Genomic DNA, 22,295 nt, shown 5'->3' with positions numbered 1-22,295 from the left:
ATTCTCTTGAGTATATATTTAGGGATGGAATTGCTGGGTCATGTAGTAACTCTACATTTAACCTTTTGAGAAATGGCCAGTTTTCCAAGGTGGCTGCATCATTTTACATTCCCGCTGGCAGTGCATAAGGGTTCTGGTTTATTTCTCCACATCCTTGTTAATGCTTGTTATTGTATGTTCTTTTATTACAGCCATCCTAGTGGGTTTGTGAAGTGGTATCTTATTGTGCTTTTGATTTGCATCTCCCTGATGGCTAATGATGTTGGGAATCCTTTCATGTGCTTATGGGCCATTTGTAGGTCTTCTTTGAAGAAATGTCTGTTCATTGCCTTTGTCCATTTTTTAAGTTGTTGTATTTATCTTTCTGTTACTGAGTTGTAAGAGTTCTTTACATATTCTAGTTTGTTATATGTAAGCCCCCTGTCAGATATATGATTTGCAAGTATTTTCTCTCATTCTGTGGGTTATCTTTTCACTTTCTAGCTGGTGTCCTTTGAAGCATATACGTTTTTAATTGTGATGAAATCCAGTTGATCTGTTTTTGTTGCTTATGCTTTTATAGTGTTATATCTAAGAAACCATTGCCTAATCCAAGGTCATCTATGTTTTCCTTTAAGAATTTTATGGTTTTAGGGGCATCTGGGGGGTTCAGTGGGTTAAAAAAAGTCTGACTTCAGCTCATGTCATGATTTCATGGTCTGTGGGTTTGAGCCCCGCATCGGGCTCTGTGCTGACAGCTCAGAGCCTGGAGCCTGCTTCAGATTCTGTGTTTCCCTTTCTCTCTGCCCCTTCCTGCTCGTGTTGTCTGTCTGTCTGTCTGTCTCTCTCTCTCTCAAAAATAAACATTAAAAAACTTTTTATTAAAAAATAAAAAGAATTTTATGGTTTTAGCTCTTACATTCAGGTCTTTGATCCATTTTGAGTTAATTTTTATATATGTGTAAGGTAAGGGTCCTTTTAATTGTTTCTCATATCCTGTTGTCTCTGCCTTTAGTTTTTAGCAAGGTGACCTTGAGATACCTACAGGATATCCAAGTACATGGATATTAAAACCTGGAACTCACCTAAATAAGAGTAAAATTGTGGTAGGGGGGAAGCATCCAGAGAGATCATTAAAAAGGGTGCATCGATGAGGGAAGCGGAAGGTGAGCAGAAGGAGCCAACAAAACAAGCTGAAAAAAAAAAAAAAACCAAAACGCGGACAGTAGAACCAGGAAAGAGCGATGTCCAGCTGATCTCTGGACATCTCCACTTAAAAATCTCAAAAGCAGCTCAAATTCCGCATTTCTAAAAACCACCCTGACTGAATCCAGTCCTGCTCTCCACCCCCCCAAGTTGGTTAATAGTTCCACAGTTCACAGAGTTGCCCAGTAATTTGAGTCATTTTAAGCTCTTTGCTTTCCTTAATCCCTCTACATTTAATTAACCACCAGGTCTGATGAATTCAACCTTTTTAATATTGTCTAAAATCCACTGATTCTGCCCTAGTTTCTGCCCTTATTTCTCATCCAGATGCGTTAGTATTCTCATAAATGGTCTTTTGTCTGCATTATAACCTCCCAACAGAATTTTTCTTTATCAAACAGAAATCTTAAGTTACTTTCTTACTTCTTTTGTTACTTACCATATAATAGTTCTTATGGTCAAATCCTTTTCCAGTTTCTCTTTCTAAAAAACATTTATTGAGGGGTACCTGGGTGGCTCAGTTGGTGAAGCAGCCGAGTCTTGATTTCGGCTGGGATCATAATCTCACAGTTCATGGGTTCGAGCCCCACCTTGGGCTCTGTGCTGACAATGCAGAGCCTGCTTGGGATTCTCTATCTCCCTCTCTCTCTGCCCCTCCCCTGCTCGCTTGCACACATGCTCACTCTCAATATAAATAAACTTAAAAAATTTAAAAATTAAAAACATTTATTGAAGTATAATCTGCATACAATAAAATGCATAAAATAGACCAATCTTAAGTATTCAACTCAGTGAATTTTAATATGCATTTATGTGTAGTCATCAGCCAAATCAAGATAATAAAACATTTCCACCATGCCCGAAACTCATTCAGGCCCCTTCCCAATCAGTATCTACCCCCAAGTTCCGTTCTGACTTCTATTACCATAGGTTAGATTTGAACATCTTACAAATGTAATCATACAGTGTATTCCTTTGTTACTAGTTCATCATTATGATGACGTTTTGTTCATCTTATCTGTGAGATTCGTCCATATTGTCTGTGGCAGTGGTTTGTTTTTCCTTCTTGCTGTGTAGTATTGGAATATACCACAATTTACTTATCCATTCACCTGATGATAGACATTTGAGTTGTTTCCAGTTTGAGGCTGTTATAAATGACACTGCTGTGAATATTCTTGTGGATGTCTTTGGTGGACCTTTGTACTTATTTTTAATACTCGAGTAGAATTGATGAATCAGAGGGTGTAAGTCTCTTTTTTTTTTTTTTTTTTTTTTAGCAGTTCCCTATATAACCTGTATTTTACTTTGAGTACCATTAAAGCGAATTTCTGTTCATTTTGTTGCCTTATCTAGTTCACCCCCCTTGGCTACAGAAACTAAGTCTCAGAGATAGGAAACTCACACACGTTCAAAGTCACAGACTGGGACTTCCCCGTATTCCCCACAATTTTTCCAAAATAATTGCTAGTGACAAGGGAAAGACATCCACTCTTTAAGTACTTAGGTTAGTTGTTAATGAGTTCAGCTGATTTGATAAAGTTCTGATTTTCAAAGCACTCAACTTTTTCTTCTCAGTTTTACCTAATTGTTCACTGTTTCTTTAGTCTTTAAAGCACCTAATCTCAATTCATAGTGCTACAAAATACATACTGCATTTTCAATTATAACATTCTGAAAGATTCTTCAGTGCTTAAATATTTTAAAATCTTCTTCCCAAAGTAGCTTTGATTTGCTGGTTAGCATTTTGGGTTTTTTTGGTTTTTTTGAGGAGCGGGGCTTTGCTTGCTGCTTATATGTTCCTTTATAACTATACTTTGCTGTTGAGTTGTGCTAATGAAAATAATTATTTAAATTCCACGTTCCTTTTTCTCACCAATTTTTATTTCAGATGATGCCATCTTCCAAGATCCTATGGTACAGCAAGCTATACGAATGGGATTCAATTTCAGAGACATTAAGAAAGTAATGGAAGAAAAAATTCAGACATCTGGGAGCAACTATAAATCACTTGAGATTCTGGTTACAGACCTAGTGAGTGCTCAGAAAGACAATACGCAGGATGAACCAAGCCAGACCTCATTGCAGAAAGGTATGCGTGACTGTTTTTAAAAGGCAAGAAACACCTAACAGCACTTCCTTATGGCCAGCATCTTACATGACTTTGTGGCCCATTCATTTTCTTCCTTCTCACATCCCCCTTAGGATAAACATTTTAAAAGACTTTCTGACAATAAAAAATTCAAAAATACCCAAAAGTGGAGAAAGCCATATAATGAACCCTGACATATACCCATCGATCAGATTCAATAATTGCCAACAGTTTTCCAATCTTGTTTGATTTCTTCCCCAACTTTTTTTGTTATGTATTTCAAAGAAAATTCCAGGCATCCCATACACCATTTACCTGTAAATAATATATATCTAACAAATAAGGATTTTTTTTAACATAATCTTAATACCATGTGTTAAGCAGTAACTTAAACTGTGCTCAGGTTAGGCTTGTAGATGGCTGCCTTCTCTGCGTGTCCTCACATGGCCGAGAAAGAGCACTCTGGTCTCTCTTCCTCTTATAGATACACTGAGTCCATGGGATGTCTGGCTGGCTCAGTCAGTAGAGCATGTGACTCTTGATCTCCAAGTTGTGACTTTGAGCCCCAGGTTGGGCATAGAGTTCACTTTAAGAATAAATACATACAGGGGCGCCTGGGCAGATCAGTCAGTTAAGCATCTAACTCTTGATTTCAGCTCAGGTCATGATCTCATGGTTTGTGAGACCGAGCTGTGTCTTGGGATTCTCTCTCTCCCACCCTTTTCTGCCCCTACACTGTTTGTGCGCTCTCACTCTCTCTCTCTTAAAATATATGAATAAAACTTAAAAAAAAACATAGAAAGAAAGGAAGGAAAGAAGGAGAGAGAAAGCAAACCGATTCCATGAGGGGGTCCCACCCTTATGACCTCATCTAAATGTAATTACCTCCCGAAGGCCCAATCTGTGAGTAGCATCACGTTGGGAGTTTGGGGCTTCAAAATACGAATTTTGGGGAGATACATTATTCCATAACATACTGTTACCCCATGTAAAAAATTACCAGTACTTCTATAATACCATCTGAAAATCAGTTGGTTTTAATTTTCCCCCTTGTCTTAAAACATTTTTAACAGTTGATTTCTTCTAATCGGGATCCAAGTAAGAGCCACTGATTTATTCATTTTAAGTGTGGGGGCACCTGGGTGACTCAGTTGATTAAATGCCCCACTCTTGATTTTGGTTCAGATAATGATCTCACGGTTCATGAGATCGAGCCCTGCTGACAGCATGGAGCCTACTTGGGATTCCCTCTCGTGTGCTGTCTCTTGCGCACTCTTTCAAAATAAATACTTAAAAAAAATTTTAGAGTGTGGGTTTGTGTTTTAGTTCAGATAAAGAACAAGAAAGAAAGGCTTTTATTGGGGCGCCTGGGTGGCTCAGTCGGTTAAGCGTCCGGCTTCGGCTCAGGTCATGATCTCGCAGTTCATGAGTTTGCGCCCCGCGTCAGGCTCTGTGCTGACAGCTTGGAGCCTGGAACCTGCTTCGGGTTCCGTGTCTCCCCCTGTCTGTGCCCCTCCCATGCTCATGCTCTGTCTCTCTGTATCTCTCAATAACGAGTAAATGTTGAAAATAAATTTTTTAAAAAAGGCTTTTATCACTGTGTATGGAATCTGTAAGTTTTGTAGTTGAAACGGATTTTGAATGTCCTGCAACTTTTCATGTGGTGTGAACATATAAAAAGTGCTATATTACTAAATAGAGCTTGAATGAGTGGCGCTCTAACACTGTAAATCATATATTGGGGCGCCTGGGTGGCTCAGTCAGTTAAGCATCTGACTTTGGCTCAGGTCATGATCTCACTGTTTGTGGGTTCAAGCCCCACATCGGGCTCTGAGCTATCAGCTGGAGCCTACTTTAGATTCTGTCTCCCTCTCTCTGTCCCTCCCCAACTCACACTCTGTTTCTCACAAGTAAATAAAAACATGAATTAAAGTAGGCTCCACACCCATCATGGGGCTTAGACTCAAGAACCCTGACGTCAAGAGTCACATTGTCTACCAACTGAGCCAGCCAGGCATCCCTAGAAAGTGTATTAAATAATGTGCAAGAGAATCATATAAACTCCCTTTAGGAAAAAAAATTAAAAATACAGGTTCCTTCTTTAAGGATGATAGCTACTCTAATGTTTGACAGCAACATTGAAGGTTAAAAGGTTTCAAATTGTGAATACATTTTGGGTACTGAGTTACGTTGTGATAATCACTGGTCTCTGAGGGGTGCCTGGGTGGCTCAGTTGGTTGAGCGTCCGACTCTTGATCCCAGGGTCGTGGGATCAAGCCCCGCATTGGGCTCTTCACTGAGTGTGGAGCCTACTTGGGACTATCTCTCTCCCTCTAAAAAATAAAAAGATAATAATAATCTTTGTTCTCTGAGCTCTTAACCACCTCTTCCAAAGGTTGAAAATTCTCCCTAGTGCTAATAAACCTTAAAGTTTACTAATTTTTTTTTTTTACATTAATGACCCTTTTAGGGTGCCTGGCTGACTTAGTTGGAAGAACATGTAACTCTTGATCTCAGAGTTCTGAGTTCAAGCCCCATTTTGGGTGTGGAGCTTACTTAAAAAAAATAGACCCTTTTGACCTTTAAGTTATTTCAAATGCTTCTAAAACATTATTCAGATAATTACCTCAGTCAAAAACCAGTATGATTTTAATGGCTTTTAAAATTAGATCAGTTGAGGGGCGCCTGGGTGGCTCAGTCGGTTAAGCGGCCGACTTTGGCTCAGGTCATGATCTCACGGTCTGTGAGTTCGAGCCCCGCGTCAGGCTCTGTGCTGACAGCTCCGAGCCTGGAGCCTGTTTCAGATTCTGTGTCTCCCTGTCTCTCTGCCCCTCCCCTGTTCACACTCTGTCTCTCTCTGTCTCAAAAATAAATAAACGTTAAAAAAATTTTTTTTTAAAAACATAAAATTAGATCAGTTGATATAAAACATGCAGCAGAAAGCTTACCACCCTTTTCCTAACGATGCGTTTATTTAAAACCTGTAATAGCTCCACTTGTCTTGGAGATGGTAAAATGGACCACTGACTCAGTCCTCTTTCTACTGCAATAGAAATTCAAGTGATTGTATCCTTTTTCCTTGCGTCTTAACCATAACTCAAGTTTGACAGTTGAAGTGTTAGCTTTTACACCTGAAGGCGTCGAATGCAACAGAATGAGTTAGTGGGGGGCAGGGACAGAGTGCACTGGGGAGTGTCTGTTTTCTAGCCAGCAGGAGGCCTTGGCGGCTCCTATAATCACTGAGACCACAGCAAGCTAGGATGGTGTGGGAAGCAGGGTCTGAGCAAGGGGCAGCTCTCAGAGGCGGGAATTGACCTCTCCTTAGTCTCACTGAATCGCGAGGCAGGGTCACTGATACAGGCTGTCTTCTCACACTAGGGCTGCTGCATATCCCTCTTCTCAAAGGCTGAGGAGGAAAGACTGGCGCTAAGAATCTTTATACAGAATAGAAGGCAGGTCTAATTGAAGTCGAGCAGGTGGAAGTTATTAGAAAAACTACACTGTTATTGCTTACCGAGAAATCCTGCATCCAGTGCTAGCTTTTATCCCAATGGCTGTGTGACAGAGAATGTCCTAGTAAATGGTCTTCTAAAAATATACCAAATACTATCTTTCATTCTTTCTTTTTCAAGATTACATAGTGTGCTGTAAAGCCCTTTACTTCTAAAGTGCTTATTTTAACCTTTATGTATGTATTACTGTATATAAAAATCAAATACCATACATATTTCTTATCTGCCTGTCCACATGGATCTGCTCTGATAGTAACATGAGTAACATCAATTTATTCTAGAAATGGGTTTTTTTTAAGTTTTTATTTTTTTTTTCTAAGTAATCTCTCTACCCAGCATGGGGCTCAAACTGCCAACCCCGAAATCAAGAGTTGCTCCACCGACTCAGTCAGCCAGGTGCCCCATATTCTAGAAAGTTTTAAATAATGTAGTAAAAATATTAGCAAATACCATCTAAAGTTATCTAGGTCTTGCCTTCATAGTTCACGTGCCAGGAACCTCCTGACCTGGAAGAAAGCCTTGGAGAAAGTTGAAGGGGAAAGGCACCAAGTGAAGGATGTAGAATCCGATAGTTGCCTTAAGGCTTGAATGAACTATAATTTTCAGAGGTAAACTATTGGTCTGAGGGGGTAAAACCATCCGAGTTAAGTGGCTGTACATAAGGCCAAACTGAGGTAGAGAAGGTTGATGATAACAGTGGTTGGTAGGCCTCACATTTCATTCTCCTGTGGTCTGTAAAATGGAATCACAAACCATCAGAACCAAAATGAACCTGAAAGATCATATAATAACTTTCATCGCTTCAGTGAGAAAACTGAAGCTAGTTATGCTGTTGCCCAGCATCATTCAGATAGCTGGGAATAAAACTCAGGTTTCCTTATTTGTTTAAGAGAGAGAGAGCGAGGGGGACTGAGGATCTGAAGTGGGCTCTGTGCTGACAGCAGAGAGCCCTATGCGGGCTCTGACTCGTGAACCCAGAGGTCAGGTCATGACCTGAGCCAGAGTCTGCCGCTTAGCTGACTGAGCCACCCAGGCGCCCCCAGCGTTCCTTAAAAAAATTTTTTATGGAGCACTTGGGTGGCTTAGTTAAGCCTCCAACTTTTGCTTTTGGCTAAAGTCATGATCTCACAGTCAATAGATCGAGCCCCACGTCACACTTGGTGAGGAGTACAGAACCTGCTTGAGATCCTCTCTCTCTCTCTTTCTGCCCATCTCCCACTTGTGCTCATGTACTCCCCTCTAAATAAATAAACTTTAAAAAGTTTAAGGTTTTAAGTATACAGTTCAGTAGTGTTGAGTACATTGACATTGTGCACCCACTCTCCATAGCTCTTCTTATCTACACAACCGAAACTGTCCCCGTTAAACAACACCTCCCCATGCCTTCTCACCCTTAAATCCATCTCGTGAACTCCTCCTTCCCAGCTCCACTGAGAGGTCATTCTTTCAAGCTTACCCCCATACCCAGAGTAGCGTTCTGGAGCTCCCCCTTCGCGATTTTACCTGCTAGTAGAGCATTTGTAACATTGTTTTCTGTCCTGCCCATTAGACTAAACTTTTTGAGGACAGGCACTTGATCTTATCTCTGATGCATTCTATGTTTGAGCATAGGTTTGATTATGCCCTCTAGGTTGCTTTTTAAGAAGAAAGAGATTTAAAAAAAGAAGAAGAAGAAAGAGATTAAATAATACTTTCCCTCCACCCCTAGTCAGGCATACCTCTCCAAAGCGCAAATCTCCTCCTGTCTCTCCTCCTGGCTCCCAGCGTCCTCAGGAACAAGTCCAAACTCCTTTACATGGGTAGCCAAATCTTTCTTTTTAATGTTTATTTATTTTGAGAGAGAGAGCATGAGCAGGGGATGGGCAGAGAGAGAGAAAGAGAAAGAGAGAAAATCCCAGGCAGGGTCTGCACGGTCAGCACAGAGTCTGATACGGGGCTCGAGCTCCAGAACTGTGAGGTCATGACCTGAGTCGAGGTCAAGAGTTGGACGCCTAACCAACTGAGCGGCCCAGGCGCTCCATGGGTTTCCAAATCTCCATGACTGGGCCCCTGTTAACCTTCTATAGCCTCTTGTCATGCTGTTTCCCTGTGACTCTCTTCCCAAGCCTTCCCCGTGTACTTGCACGTCTGGTTCCGTCCCTCCTGGAGCCAGCTTATGCCATTTCCCCTGCCTAGACACTCTTCTCCCACCGCCTCCATCCCCCAGGGACTTCTCTCTCTCTCTCTTTCCTAGTTAACTCCTCATCCTTTAGGACCCAGTGTAAGTATCATTTTCTCCAGGAGGCCTTCCATTTATGTGTGTGTGCACACACTCCAGCACACACTCGCACCTTTCCTGTGTTCTTGATAACACATTGTAATTGCCTTTATCCTTACGCTCTCTTATAATTTCCCGTCTACTTGTGTTTCTTGTCTATGAACGATTAGGGGCCTGGGGCCTAGATATGTTAATTATTGTATCTCTAGTCCCTAGAACCTAGTTAAGTGTTGAGTAAATATTTATTGAATGAAACAACCACTGTTTCCCAGACTTGTTTTCAAAATAGTATTCCCCAGCATGTTAAAAGGAATGTGGTGACAAAGGAGCTCTGTAGTTAAATAGGGACATGCATTGTGATTCTCTAAGAGGGGACATACGCTGTGTTGTACTGTCCTGTACTTCATAGCAGTGGTTCCCAATCTCCAGTGTGTGCAAGCCCAGAAATTGTTGTTGTATAAAACCGTATCTGTTTCTTTTTGCATGCTTTAATTTCAGAACAAAATAAAAAATAAAACCAACCCTAGAAATTTTAGATTTAGTGAATGGAGCCTAGCAATCTAGTGTTTTAAAATGCCCTGGGGTGCCTGGGTGGCTCAGTCAGTTAAGTGTCAGACTCTTGATTTCTGCTCAGGTCATAATTTCACGGTTCAGTGGGATCGAGCCCCACGTCTGGCTCTGCGCTGATGGCACGGGGCCCGCTTGGGATTCTCTCTCCCTCCCTTCCTCTCTGCTCTTCCCCTGCTCAGGCTTTCTCTCTCTTTCAAAATAGAAGAAACATTTTTTAAAAATGCCCCAAGTGATTCTCATGTGAGGCCAGATTTGGAAACCACACGTATACAAAGATTACAAAGATTGTTAAAATACGTAATGCCTTTGGAATAGTGTCTAGCACATAGTAATAAGTACTGTATTATTGTTAACTGCTGCCATCATTGAGGTTGTGGTCATTACAGTTACTATGGCCACAAAACACATTTTTGTAACATATTTAACATTTCACAAAACCTAGTTTGGGAAAAGCTGAATTAAGCAAGTACCTTAGTGCCACCTGTGTGCTGATGTCACCCAGATCTCTGTCTCTAGCCCTGACTTGAGACCTCAAAACATGGCTGTCCAGTGACATTTTATGTACGGATGCCCTGCAGACATCTCAAAAATAACTTGAAAAATGCCAAGCCAGTACCTCCTTCTAGATTTCCTTTTGGCGGGGCACCTGGGTGGCGCAGGCGGTTAAGCGTCCGACTTCAGCCAGGTCACGATCTCACGGTCCGTGAGTTCGAGCCCCGCGTCGGGCTCTGGGCTGATGGCTCGGAGCCTGGAGCCTGTTTCCGATTCTGTGTCTCCCTCTCTCTGCCCCTCCCCCGTTCATGCTCTGTCTCTCTCTGTCCCAAAAATAAAATAAACGTTGAAAAAAAAAAATTTTAGATTTCCTTTTGGCATTCCCATCCCCTTGCCAGCCACACTAGAAGTCTTACAATCAACCCGTTTCATATTTTTTCTCCCCCCCCCCCCCCCCCCCCGCCGGCCATCTAGTCAATCACCACATCCTCCTAGTCTCACTTCAGAAGTGTCCCTCAGACCCATCCATCCGCTTCCGCTTCCGGGGTGAGCCGTAGCCTTTCCATGTGTCCCTTCTTTTACTTCACCCTCGCTTCTCTGCCGGACAAGTCGCCGGCCGTGTGTAAATGTCACTCTTCCACATCACCCAGGTCCCCACCGCGCAGCCACCAGCCCAGGAAGCCCTCCCCGGTGCATCTGAACAGAAGAACTTGGCCTCTCATCTTGTCCCAGAGTCCTTTATACATAGTTTATTATAGCACTTATCACTCTGTACTTTGTGCTTCCCTGCACAGCCTCCGCTCCCGTCCTTCTCTCCGCCTGGCACACCAGCTACTCAGGAACAGGTGTCCCACGTGAGTCCTCCTGTCTCCCAGCACCTGATTGGTGCCTGGCACGTAGTAGGGGTTCATGTTGTTTCAGTCGATGTCGGCAGCTAAGGAAGTCTAAAATTAACCCATTTCTTTTCTCTTTGTGCAGAGATTAGTGCCGAAGAGCAGCTAAGGCTCCTGCAAGAGGAGAAGCTTTGCAAAATCTGTATGGATAGAAATATTGCTGTGGTTTTTATTCCTTGTGGACATCTGGTCACTTGTAAACAATGTGCTGAAGCAGTTGACAAATGTCCCATGTGCTACACAATCATTACTTTCAAGCAAAAAATTTTTATGTCTTAATCTAACTCTACAGTTAGGCGCATTATGTTCTTCTCATTACCCTGATTGAGTGTGTGATGTGAACCGACTTTAAGTAATCAGCATTGAATGCCATTAACATTTGCTACCAAGTAGACAAAATGTAAAGTACGCTGCTCTAGTTTGTAATCTAAAATATGAATTTCTGGATTGGATTTGGGGGAGATATTAGCTATGTTATATATCTTATTTTTTTTACTGTTATTGAAAACTAGACTAAGCATCATATTGTAACTGACTGCAGTGTGTATTTGTAGTACACTAACTTGGTTTCTAAGTGTAAGTGAATTAATCAACTGAATTTCTCATTCTTTTCATATAGGCTTAACAAATGGAGCATTCTGTGTAAACGTGGAGATTAGAGTTAATCTCCCCAATCACATAATTTGTTTTGTGTGAAAAAGGAATGAACTGTTCCACACTGGTGGAAAGATAGAGATTATTTTTAGACGTTTGTCTTTGTGTTTTAGGATTCTGTCCATTCTCTTTTAAAATTACACACACGTGCTTGGGTGGGTGATTTTAAAAAATGATTTTGCCATTGTCAAAAGGGTATTTAAGGATAGAATAGCATGTAGCCAACACGTACTGACATGGAAAGATGTCAGAGCTACATTAAGTGTAAAATGAAGTGGCAAAACACTATGTATAGAATGCGCCAGATGAAAGTGTGTGTGTTTTGTATTTGTATAGAACAAAAGATTTGAAAAGATGATGCATCAAATTGTTAATTGTGGTTTCTCTTGATGGGAAGGGGTGGGTCCCCGGGGAGGGGGGGTTTGCAGGGGCCTTTCACTTTCTTTCTTTTTTTTTTTTTTTTTTTTTTCATTTTGTTCTGTTTGAATTTTTTATAAGTATGTATTACTTTTGTAATCAGAATTTTTAGAAAGTATTTTACTGATTTAAAGGCTTAGGCATGTTCAAACGCCTGCAAAACTACTTATTGCTCAGCTTTAGTTTTTCTAATCCAGGAAGGCAGAGCAGTTAACCTTTTTGGTGCCAATGTGAAATTTAAATGTTTTTATGTTTTTTCCTGCTTTGTGGATGAAAAATATTTCTGAGTGGTAGTTTTCTGACAGGTAGACCATGTCTTCTCTTGTTTCAAAATAAATATTCCTGATTTTGTAAAATGAAATATAAAATATGTCTCAGATCTTCCAATTAATTAGTAAGGATTCAGCCTTAATCCTTGCTAGTTTAAGCCTGCCTAAGTCACTTTACTAAAAGATCTTTGTTAACCCAGTATTTTAAACATCTGTCAGCTTATGTAGGAAAAAGTAGACGCATGTTTGTACACTGCTTGTAGTTAGAGTGACAGCTTTCTGTGTTGAGGTTCCCATATCGTCTTGTATCTTAAAGTTTCATGTGCGTTTTTACTGTTAGGATAATTAAGATGTATATAGGACAAAATGTCAAGTCTTGACCTAGTTGTTTTCTTTTCTCGATTAGTAATAGTAGTGGATACTTCTGAAATGTTCTCTCAAGATCCTTAAAATCTCTTGGAAATTGTAAAATATTGACAGGAAAGCGAGAATACTTGCTTAAATCTTAAAATAAAACTTGAATAGGAGTCAATATAGATAAAAAATGGAAGTTTAACAGTGCTTCCTAGAACACCCAGGGTTTTCTTAATAGGATTCTTAAACTGACCTGTCACAGAGGTGAGTGAGGCATTTTACTGCAGAGAAACATTTGAGAGTGAAATTTCAAAGTTCTGTTTTCATTGTATATTCTAAGAGAAAGAGTACCGTCGTGTTCTCCTAACCTCTGTCGATGACAGTTTTCAGTGATACTCATTTAAGGCATTGCGAATTTCAGTGAGAACTTTTTAAATTAAATACTGACTGCCCTGTTCTTGTTCTGTTGTGTAAGTTCCCACTTCTTTACCTTCTGCACATCCTCTCAGGTGTAGTTATATACTCATTAAGTTAAATTTTACATATGTAGTCTAAGCTTGGGATTTAAATTATAAGGGGAGAAGAGTGTTAATGTGTTTTAAATGCATTTTCCAGAACGTGTCCGCTCCGAGGCAGGTAGTTAGTTCAATCTAGTTGTTGGCCAAGGACTGAATTGTTTTAACAAAAGGCTTTTCCTGTTCTGGGAGCCTCAGTTCATTTAAAACTCTTCTTTTTAAAACTTGTATGTTTAGAGTTAAGAAAGACCTTTTTTTTCTCCCCGTGAGCTGTGAAATGTAATGCATGAAGCTGATGTGGCTAACAAGTTTATTTTAAGAATTGTTTAGAAATGCTGTTGCTTCAGACCCTGAAATCACTCCACACTCCAACTTCGAATCAAATTTTTTTTAAAGACTTACCGATGTTTGTGTTCTCACTATAAAAAGCACTGGATCCTTTCCATCCGGTTGTGCAAAAAAAATGATTACTTGCAAGGTCACAAATACAACCAGATCCAAATCTGTGCCTCCCCTTTCCCAAAATAGGTCTCCATATCTGCATGTAGACATTCCTGTTCTGTTCTAGAGTCCACGCTAAAGATTTCGAAGTCACCACCTATTTTACTACATTTCAGTCACGTGAAGAGTCAAGTTGTTCCGTAATAAGTAGTTATCTTTATTCGTAATAATTTGGCGTGCTGATCAAAAGCCTTGTGTCAATTTTTGAAAAATGGGTTTAACGTTTATAAAGTAAACTCCCAGTTTATTAATTAACGGTTTTGTATTGCCTTCACTGCTAGATTTGGATTTTTTGGGTTTGTTTTCCCTTTTGGCTAGGGGCTGAGGTGGGGTAGGGTGGGTGTAATGGGTGCGTATAATATGATTTGGCCCTGCATGTTATGATCTTGTTTTTGTTGTTACGTTATTTAAATCTTGGTGGTTCTGTTCCCGTTTTCATTCTAGTGGATAAAATTGGAATTTTGAGCTCTCTGAATGGAGACTGCCATCACGCCATTAGTTGCATGTATGGGACGCCTTAGGCCCAAATCATCGATTTGTGTCCTGATTACCCAGGTGCTGAATAGGAGGGGGAAGGGGTGGAGGAACGGGAGAGCTAGGGTAGGCTTTTCATTTCCCCTAGAGAAATAAGAAAACGAGAGGGGATATTTGACAGAGGTAGTTATTTTTAAGCCAACTCTGCTGTAAAAAAGAGCTGGGCTCTGGGGTGGCTCAGGCAGTTAAGTGTCTGGCTTTCAGTTTCGGCTTGGGTCATGATCTCACGGTTTGTGGGTTCGAGCCCCGCATCGGGCTCTCCGCTGACAGTGTGGAACCCTGCTCGGGATTCTCTGTCTCCCCCTCTCCCTGCCCCTTCCCTGCTTGCATTCTCTTCTGTCTCTCAAAAATAAATGAACATTTTTTTTAAAGATTAAAAAGAGAGAGCTATTTCTTCACCCAGCTTACAAAATTACGAGAGTTCAGGGGAGACTGTGTATGTAAAATACCTGCTACAGATGTTAATTCCCTTCCTAGCACACCCTCGCCCATCATGGGTTTGCCTTGACTCTGGAAATTTGGGCTACCACTTAGATGGTAACTCTTTCAGTGACTCTCAACTCCTCTTTTTTGGTGTTTCTCATAGTTAAGATGTAAATTATAATAAATAGGTCAAGTCCTTAAAAATATTTAAGTTCCTTTTTTAAAAAATTTGAAAAAACTATTCTTATCAAATTCAGGTGAGCTTTCCTAATAGAAACAACTGGCTTATTCCCACTTTCATAATCAGTTTCAGTTTGACTCTTGTACACTTAGCACAATGTGAATTTCATTAGCGGCCTAATAGAATCATAGAGGGTCAGAGCTAGAAGTGACCTTAGAGAGTATCTGATTCATCCCCCTCATTTCACAGGTGAGGCAGCTGAGGCTCAAAAGTGAAGTGATTTACTCAAAGCTGTATAGCTAATTAGTGGCAGCCCAGACTGGGACATAGTTTGAAGGTGAAAAACTTCAAGTTACCTCTCCTGGGAGGTCTCAGATGTTTATTTTTTCAACTCTTCTTTCTTCTATACCGTAGCTTTCACTACATATTAAATGACACTTTATGACTAATACCATAGGACAATCTTAAATACATATATCTTCAAATTGTACAATACTACATTAATGTTTTGGGTGGTAAGATTCTATTTTGATGACTAATGTTTGCAGATATGCATATAGTTTTTTTTGGCATTTACTACATTCTTATTGTGTATCATTAATGTAACATTTAAGATTACTATATAAGTATATTTTGTCATTTTCTCTATGCTTAGTAACAAATTTGCATTTTCAATTTGCTGTAATAAAGGCTTTAATGTAATTTTTATTAGAAGATTTTGCATTTTTTTCATTACTGTTATATTTTATCTAATCTGACAGAATGACAGGTTCTTATGTCATTGTATTAGTGTTGTGAATAATCATGTGAAATGTTTTGAGATAGAGTGCTATATTTGTGAATATAATTTTATGGCTTTTTTCATTTAGTAGAAACCTTTCCATCAGTATGGAAAACTAAGAAAATTGCTTTCCACTGTATAATCTGGCAGTCACCATAGATTAAAGCTTATTTTTCTGTGAATAAAACTTATTCAATAAAGCACTATTCTTTAAAATGGTACCATATTACTTTGTATTTATTTTACTTTCTCAGAAAAGCTGAAATAGCCTTCTTAAAAATAGGCAAATGAAACCCAACTATAATATATATTTTCTGCCATTGGACCAGGCATTAAGGTACACATCAAGTCATGGCATGTTAAAACAGACATCTGTTTTCGTATTAATTTGTAGAATTCTGTCTGTGCATGAAAAGCACAGTTTTGAAGATGTATAAAAACATGAACTATAGTAACACCCCCTCCCCACAAAGAGTGGCCTGTTTGTCCCAAGGGATAATATAGTCACCATAACAAATCTCGAACAAACCATTTAAATGCAGTCTACCTTTCTTCATACGTGTCAACTATACTCTCAGTGAATATTGATAAAGATGTGAATTTTCAAAGCTTTCTCTTACAGTTCAAGCCCCAAAGAAGACACCAAAAACAAAATTTTTAAAAAAGCTTTCTCTTACAGAAATTTTCAAACTTACATAAAAATAGAAAGGAAAGCAGAGCTAATCCCATGGCACTCCTCATTCAGCCTCAATAAATATCAACACTTTGCCCATCTCGTTTCATCTGGGATTCCCCCATCCCCCATCCTTGGTTCACTTGCATATTCTAGAACAAATCCTAGCCATTGTGTCATTTCTCCTGTAATTAGAACATTTTTTACAAACACTGAATTTTTAACTGCCCGCTATTGCTAAATTTTAATGGACATCTACACAAGAATTAAAGGCAACTTTATTCCCCCTTTCCCCTCTTTGAAAATTAGTGTAAATAAACCCCTCAGAACTAATACTTAAAAATACTTAAAGGGGTGCCTGGATGGCTCTGATTGAGCATCCGATTCTTGATTTTGGCCCAGGTCGTGGTCCCAGGGTTGTGGAATCGAGCCCCGTTTCGTGCTCCATCCTGAGCGGGGAGCCCGCTTAGGATTCTCTCTCTCCCTCTGCCCTTCTCCCCCTATGCTTGTGCACGCTCCCTCTCCCTCTAGACATAAAATAAAAATACTTTAAAACTATGTTCTTGGGGCACCTGGCTGGCTCGGTCGGTAGAACCTGTGACTCTTGATCTCGGGGTTGTAAGTTCAAGCCCCACACTGGGTGTAGAGATTACTTCAAAATCTTAAAAAAAACAAACCCAAAACTATGTTCTCACCATATCATTTGTAGTTTGCTTATAGATGATAGAATAAATGTGGTACTTACTGAAAGTTAGTAGGCTAGGGGCACCTGGCTGGCTCAGTCGGTAGAGCATGCGGCTGTTGATTTGAGGTCATGAGTTTAAGCCTCACATTGGGCACAGAGTTTATTTAATACAAAGAAATTGTATATATAGATGTATGTGTACATATATATATAATGCGGTTAGTAGGCTAACTGCATGGCATATGGATGGCTTGTTCTGAAAGTGTGGTCCAGGGATCAGCATCTGTGTCAGCTAGGAGCTTGTTAGAAATGCAAATGTGTGGGCCCCATCTCAAACCTGAATCAGAAATTCTGGGGCTTGACCTAGCTTTCGGTGTTTTAACAGGCCCTCTAGGTGGTTCTGATGCAGGCTAAAGTTTGGAAATCACTGGGATATCGTAAGGGGTCCGAATCCAGAAAGAATTAAATGGCTGAAACCTGGAAATCAAATTGGTCCAGCCCTCTACAAATGACTGTCCTCCTCACCTTTCTTTTCCTTCTTAGTGCTGATCCAGTCCTGTATTTTCTCCTGGTAGCAAAACGCGACACAAAATACATCCTGAAAGTCCCTTCTGATTCTACTTTTCAACAAACTTTCTTGCATACAGTACTCTTTGAATTTTATGAGTATAAATCTTCAGCCCTTTCACTGCTAAATTCAGAATAGCCCCACGCTGCCCGTGCCGTTAAACTATCCTCCAATCAAGCCGTGGAAGAGTTAAAGATTCGAAGACCCACTCGACACACTCGTAAGCACTTAGTGTGACAGCAATCACTTGAAATGGTACAGAACAGACCTGCACTTCTAGAAAGAGCCAAAGTTTCAATGAAATGTGAACAGTTACCCTGCGATGAAGTCGGAAGCCTCTCTAATGTTAATAACTAGCAGTTCTGAATTCTTTTTTCCTCTAGTGGCGTCAAGCCTTTAGAGTTGAAGAAATCCACACTCATAGGTCACTATTGGTCTCTTTAACTGTAACCAAAATTAAAGTCTTCAGGCTAGATGAAAGTCGGTGGTTTTCTGTTCTATTCCTGTGAACCGCTAATTTGCTTATAACAAATACATAAACTGGACATCTGGCTTCTATAGGTTTGGTCTGCTCAGAGGTGTTTTTTTCCCCCAATCTTATCCTGGTTAATTTGCGATTTCCAAGACGTTGTATGCAGCATAATTAATGATGACAGCATAAAAACTCTTTTGCATGGGCCTATACTTAACTTTGGCTTATGAATAAATATTGGAAGGATACTGGTTCAAAACAAATAAGGAATAAAAATCTAAGAGAAACCAGACTCTGATCATTGTTTTCCCCATTCAAAGTTTCCCAAAGGAGTTTAAATTTGAAAAAACAAAACAAAACACAGCTAGAGTATACTTAATTGAGGTTAATAGTATTTAAACAACGATCTCGCTCCAAAATCTAAGTTTCGTTTCAATAAACTTTATTGAATATTGAATATTGAATAATAAACTTTATTCAATATTCGAAAGATATATTTTCCAGTAGTCTCCCCTTACTCAGTTTCCCTTTCCACGGTTTCAGTCACCTGTGGTCAACTGTGGTCTGGAAACAGATGACTCTCTTTCCGACGAATCATCAGAAGGTCAGTAACGCTACGTCACAATGCCTACGTCATTCCCCTCGCTTCGTCTCACCACATAGGCATTTTATCACCTTCCATCACAAGAAGCAGGGCGAGCACAGTACAACGAGATGTTTTGAGTGGGGAAGAAAAGATGTTTTGACTCCATTCACATAACTTTCATTACAGTCTATCGTTATCATTGTTCTTTATTATTAATCTCTTACTGTGCCTAAATTATAAGTTACACTTGATCATAGGTATGTAGGTGTAGGAAAAAACATAGTATATTTAGGGTTGGGTACTATCCGCAGTTTCAAGCATCAAGGACCTTGGAACGTATCCCACGCGGATAAGGGGGGACTGCTGCACATACAAAATTACGGACGTCCATTCGTTACATAAAGTTTTGCCAGTTACTTTTCTTTAAGTCTGTGCACTGCATTTCTTTAACTTTATTCCATTGCCAGGTACGAGGGATTTCTTTTTAATTCCATTAGCTTATATAAGGGGCTTTGCGTTTTTGGCTAAAGCATCAAAAATGTATTTTCTCATTAAATATTGGAATTTTGTTTGGCAGCGATTAGGCTCTGCTTCTGCCAGATTTCTGACAGTTGTATTGAGGAGCGAAGAACATATAAGTATGTTCATGAACACTTACTGATGTTTCAGAGGAACTTAAATTACTTTTTTTCCAGAGGAACTTCTTTTCAAAACAAAAGAGCCTAATTCTTCCCCATAAAATTAATCTGAATTGGAGAAGAACTTACGAAAAATCATCTCGTTTTTTGTTACGTAGACATTGTGCCTAGATTTCCTAGTAGAAATTTAACAAAGGCCTGTGTGAATCATTAAGAGAATGACCTAACTCATCTGGAAAAACCTGTTTTTCTTTCATCTAGGTTTTTTGTTTGTTTGTTTGTCATTTGATTATGTTATGTGGCCTATAAGAATTAAGTTATGCTAAGCCTGGGTTATAAAGCAAGATTTGGTTAGGTATATAATAATAGGTAAATATTATTTATATGTATGTAATACATATATGTAAATAATATGTAAAATAAAATGTAACAAAAAGATTAATACGTGAGGGATAATAATCCCTCTCCACCTACCTCAGAAGATTGTTGCAAGGATCGTATGAGTAAACGTACATGAAAGAGCTTCAAAAAGTATAAACCCTCTCTGTAGGCCCAAGGAATCATTCCTCTAATTAGAGTTTACTGGACTAATTGTGGGTTCGTTTTACACAAAATGAAACAGTTCTGGACCAGTGTCTGATTAATCAGGGATATCCAGTGATGAAATTCACTTGTAAAGTTTCGTGGTCATTTCCATGACTCTCAAAAACATTTGTATACATTATCTCAATGTCTTCCACTCTCTACACGGTTACTCCTTGTGTTTAAATCAGAAGTATATGGGTAATGGCACCGAGATAATTGGAGAAATTGGTGCTGTGTTACCATTGTGGAAATTGTATTCATAAACCCTGCCAATCAAGTGGCTCTCTAACACATCTACTCAGGCAGTCAGGTCAACTCTATTTTCTAACATGTGAAAATAAGAATGTATAAAACAGATTAAATTTAGGGACAATAAAATAATTGGTATGGTATTCTTGCACTATGGCACTGTGTCTGTCATTCATTATAGTCCTAGCATCTCTGTAATTTACAGCTAAGGAACCCCAGACATAAAGGTTATGTGACTCACCTAAATCATATGGTGATTCACCAGTCAAGCTGTTCTTCTAGGCACTGAGAATGTTTTTAGCTAATTTTTGGCATGAATTAGCTAAATTGGCTGCCTCACTGTCTGAACTTAGAGGATATATGTCCAAATCCAGGCTCCGTTTTCGATGGCAAGACCTGGCTGGCCATATGATACCAAACCAGAAAACCACATAGAAGTAATACATAGGTCTATGTAGTCCTTAGCGGCTACTCGACTAGAATTGCAAAATTTAAAGTAACTTTAAAAAAACCAAAATTTGTTTCTTTAAAAATTTTTTTTTTACTTTGTTAATGTTAATTTATTTTTGAGAGAGAGAGACAGAGTGCGAGCAGGCAGGGTCAGAGAGAGAGGGAGACGCAGAATCCGAAGCAGGCTCCGGGCCCTGAGGTGTCAGCACAGAGCCTGACGTGGGGCTCAAACTCACCAACCGTGAGCTCATGACCTGAGCCAAAGTCGTACGCTTAACCCACTGAGCCACCCAGCCGCCCCCCAAAAGATTTTTGAAACTAAGCTCTACCCCTAATGTGGGGCTTTAACTCACGAGCCTGAGATCAAGAGTAGCATGCTCTACTGACTAAACCAGCCGGGTGCCCCCAAATGTATGTTTCTGATCTCAAAACTTTGGAAGTGAGAAAGAGAACTTTTCACTACATTGCCAAGGCAAACCTTGGAGGTCAGGAACCATGTCTTCCTAATCACTGTGTTCGAAATGACTAGCATGCTGTCTAGTCCATCAATAAGCACTGAGTTCATTTTTTTGAGTGAAGGAATGGATGAAGAAATTAATAAAGGAACCGATTGGGAAAACCTCATTTAAAAGTTGTGCATTGACAAATATAATACAATCCAGAATTCATACTGATTTTCTACAAATGTCATTCCTTCTTTTTAAAGTTTATTTATGTATTTTGACAGAGAAAGAAGGCGTGAGTGGGGGAGGGGCAGAGGGAGGGAGACAGAGAAACGCAAGCAGGCTCTGCCCCGCCCGTCAGCCAGCCGGAGGCGGGGCCCAAACTCTCAAGCCTCGAGATCGTGACTTGAGCCAAAGTCAGACGCTTAACCAACTGAGCCACCCAGGCGCCCCAAATTTCATTCCTTTTTGTGAACAAATATTAAACACCTACCGGGTGCCAGGCGCTAGGGGATCCGTTCTGTCATAGAGCACCGAAGGGCAAAGGAACTGTATCTAATGCGAACTGTTTGGGGGAGGGTCTCAGGGAAAGTGTTCTGAAGGCGGGACCCTTGAAATAGGCAAGGAGGCGGAGAAAGGGAGTTCCGCCTAGGAGAGAAGCGTGTGCAGAGCCCCGAATCAAGAAAGTCTGACCTGTCTGAAGAACTACAAATGGGGGTTTTGAATGAGAGGTTTGAGGCCACTGACTGCAAATTCTCAAGGGCGCTTCATGTGCACTAGGGGTCCTGGGGGACACGTTTAGGATATATTTCGTGTCTCCTCCTACAGATGAGACCGATTCAAGCTGGTATGATGGGCTTTGAATTTCTGAGCAGGAAACATGTTTGTTATTTTCTTTTTAATGTTTATTTTTGAGAGAGAGAGTGCGAGTGGGGGCGGGGCAGAGGGAGAGAGGGAGACACAGAATCTGAAGCAGGCCCCGGGCTCCCACCTGTCCGCACAGAGCCCGACGCGGGGCCCGAACCCACGGACCACGAGATCATGAGCTGAGCCAAAGTGGGATGCTTAACCGACTGAGCCACCCAGGTGCCCTGCCCCGTTCCATATTTTCTGAAGCAGGTTTTGTGAGGTGTGTTGGGGGATAAGGGAAAAGATATTCATTCACCAAGCAGCCATCACCTGTACGAGGCTTTTGCTGGGGCTGAATGGAATATATGAGTCTCACACAGGCACCTTTTTATTTGAAATATATATTCAAATTAAGCCACCTTGTTTCATGAGTTAGCTGAAACCTTGTGTCACTTCATTGCTGGCCT

At 40.3% G+C, this 22,295-nt stretch overlaps 1 protein-coding gene across 3 annotated transcripts in view; it reads left to right on the top strand.

Annotated features, from left to right (window-relative positions):
- XIAP (X-linked inhibitor of apoptosis) overlaps positions 1 to 15,851 on the top strand; it is a 49,386-nt gene extending 33,535 nt beyond the window's left edge. For all 3 annotated transcript variants that reach the window (XM_019421807.2, XM_019421808.2, XM_053892084.1), the window contains 2 exons: positions 3,077 to 3,277; positions 11,087 to 15,851. In XM_019421807.2, the coding sequence (XP_019277352.1) occupies positions 3,077 to 3,277; positions 11,087 to 11,280 (395 nt within the window). In that variant the 3' untranslated portion in view covers positions 11,281 to 15,851. The remainder of the gene's footprint in view (positions 1 to 3,076; positions 3,278 to 11,086) is intronic.
- Positions 15,852 to 22,295: the final 6,444 nt, after the last annotated feature.

This window comes from Panthera pardus, unplaced genomic scaffold, assembly GCF_024362965.1.
Source record: "Panthera pardus isolate Hobbes unplaced genomic scaffold, ASM2436296v1 HiC_scaffold_27, whole genome shotgun sequence".
Classification (NCBI taxonomy): domain Eukaryota; kingdom Metazoa; phylum Chordata; class Mammalia; order Carnivora; family Felidae; genus Panthera; species Panthera pardus.
The sequence above is the reverse complement of the archived record's forward strand: the minus strand, read 5'-3'. Positions and strand labels throughout refer to the sequence as shown.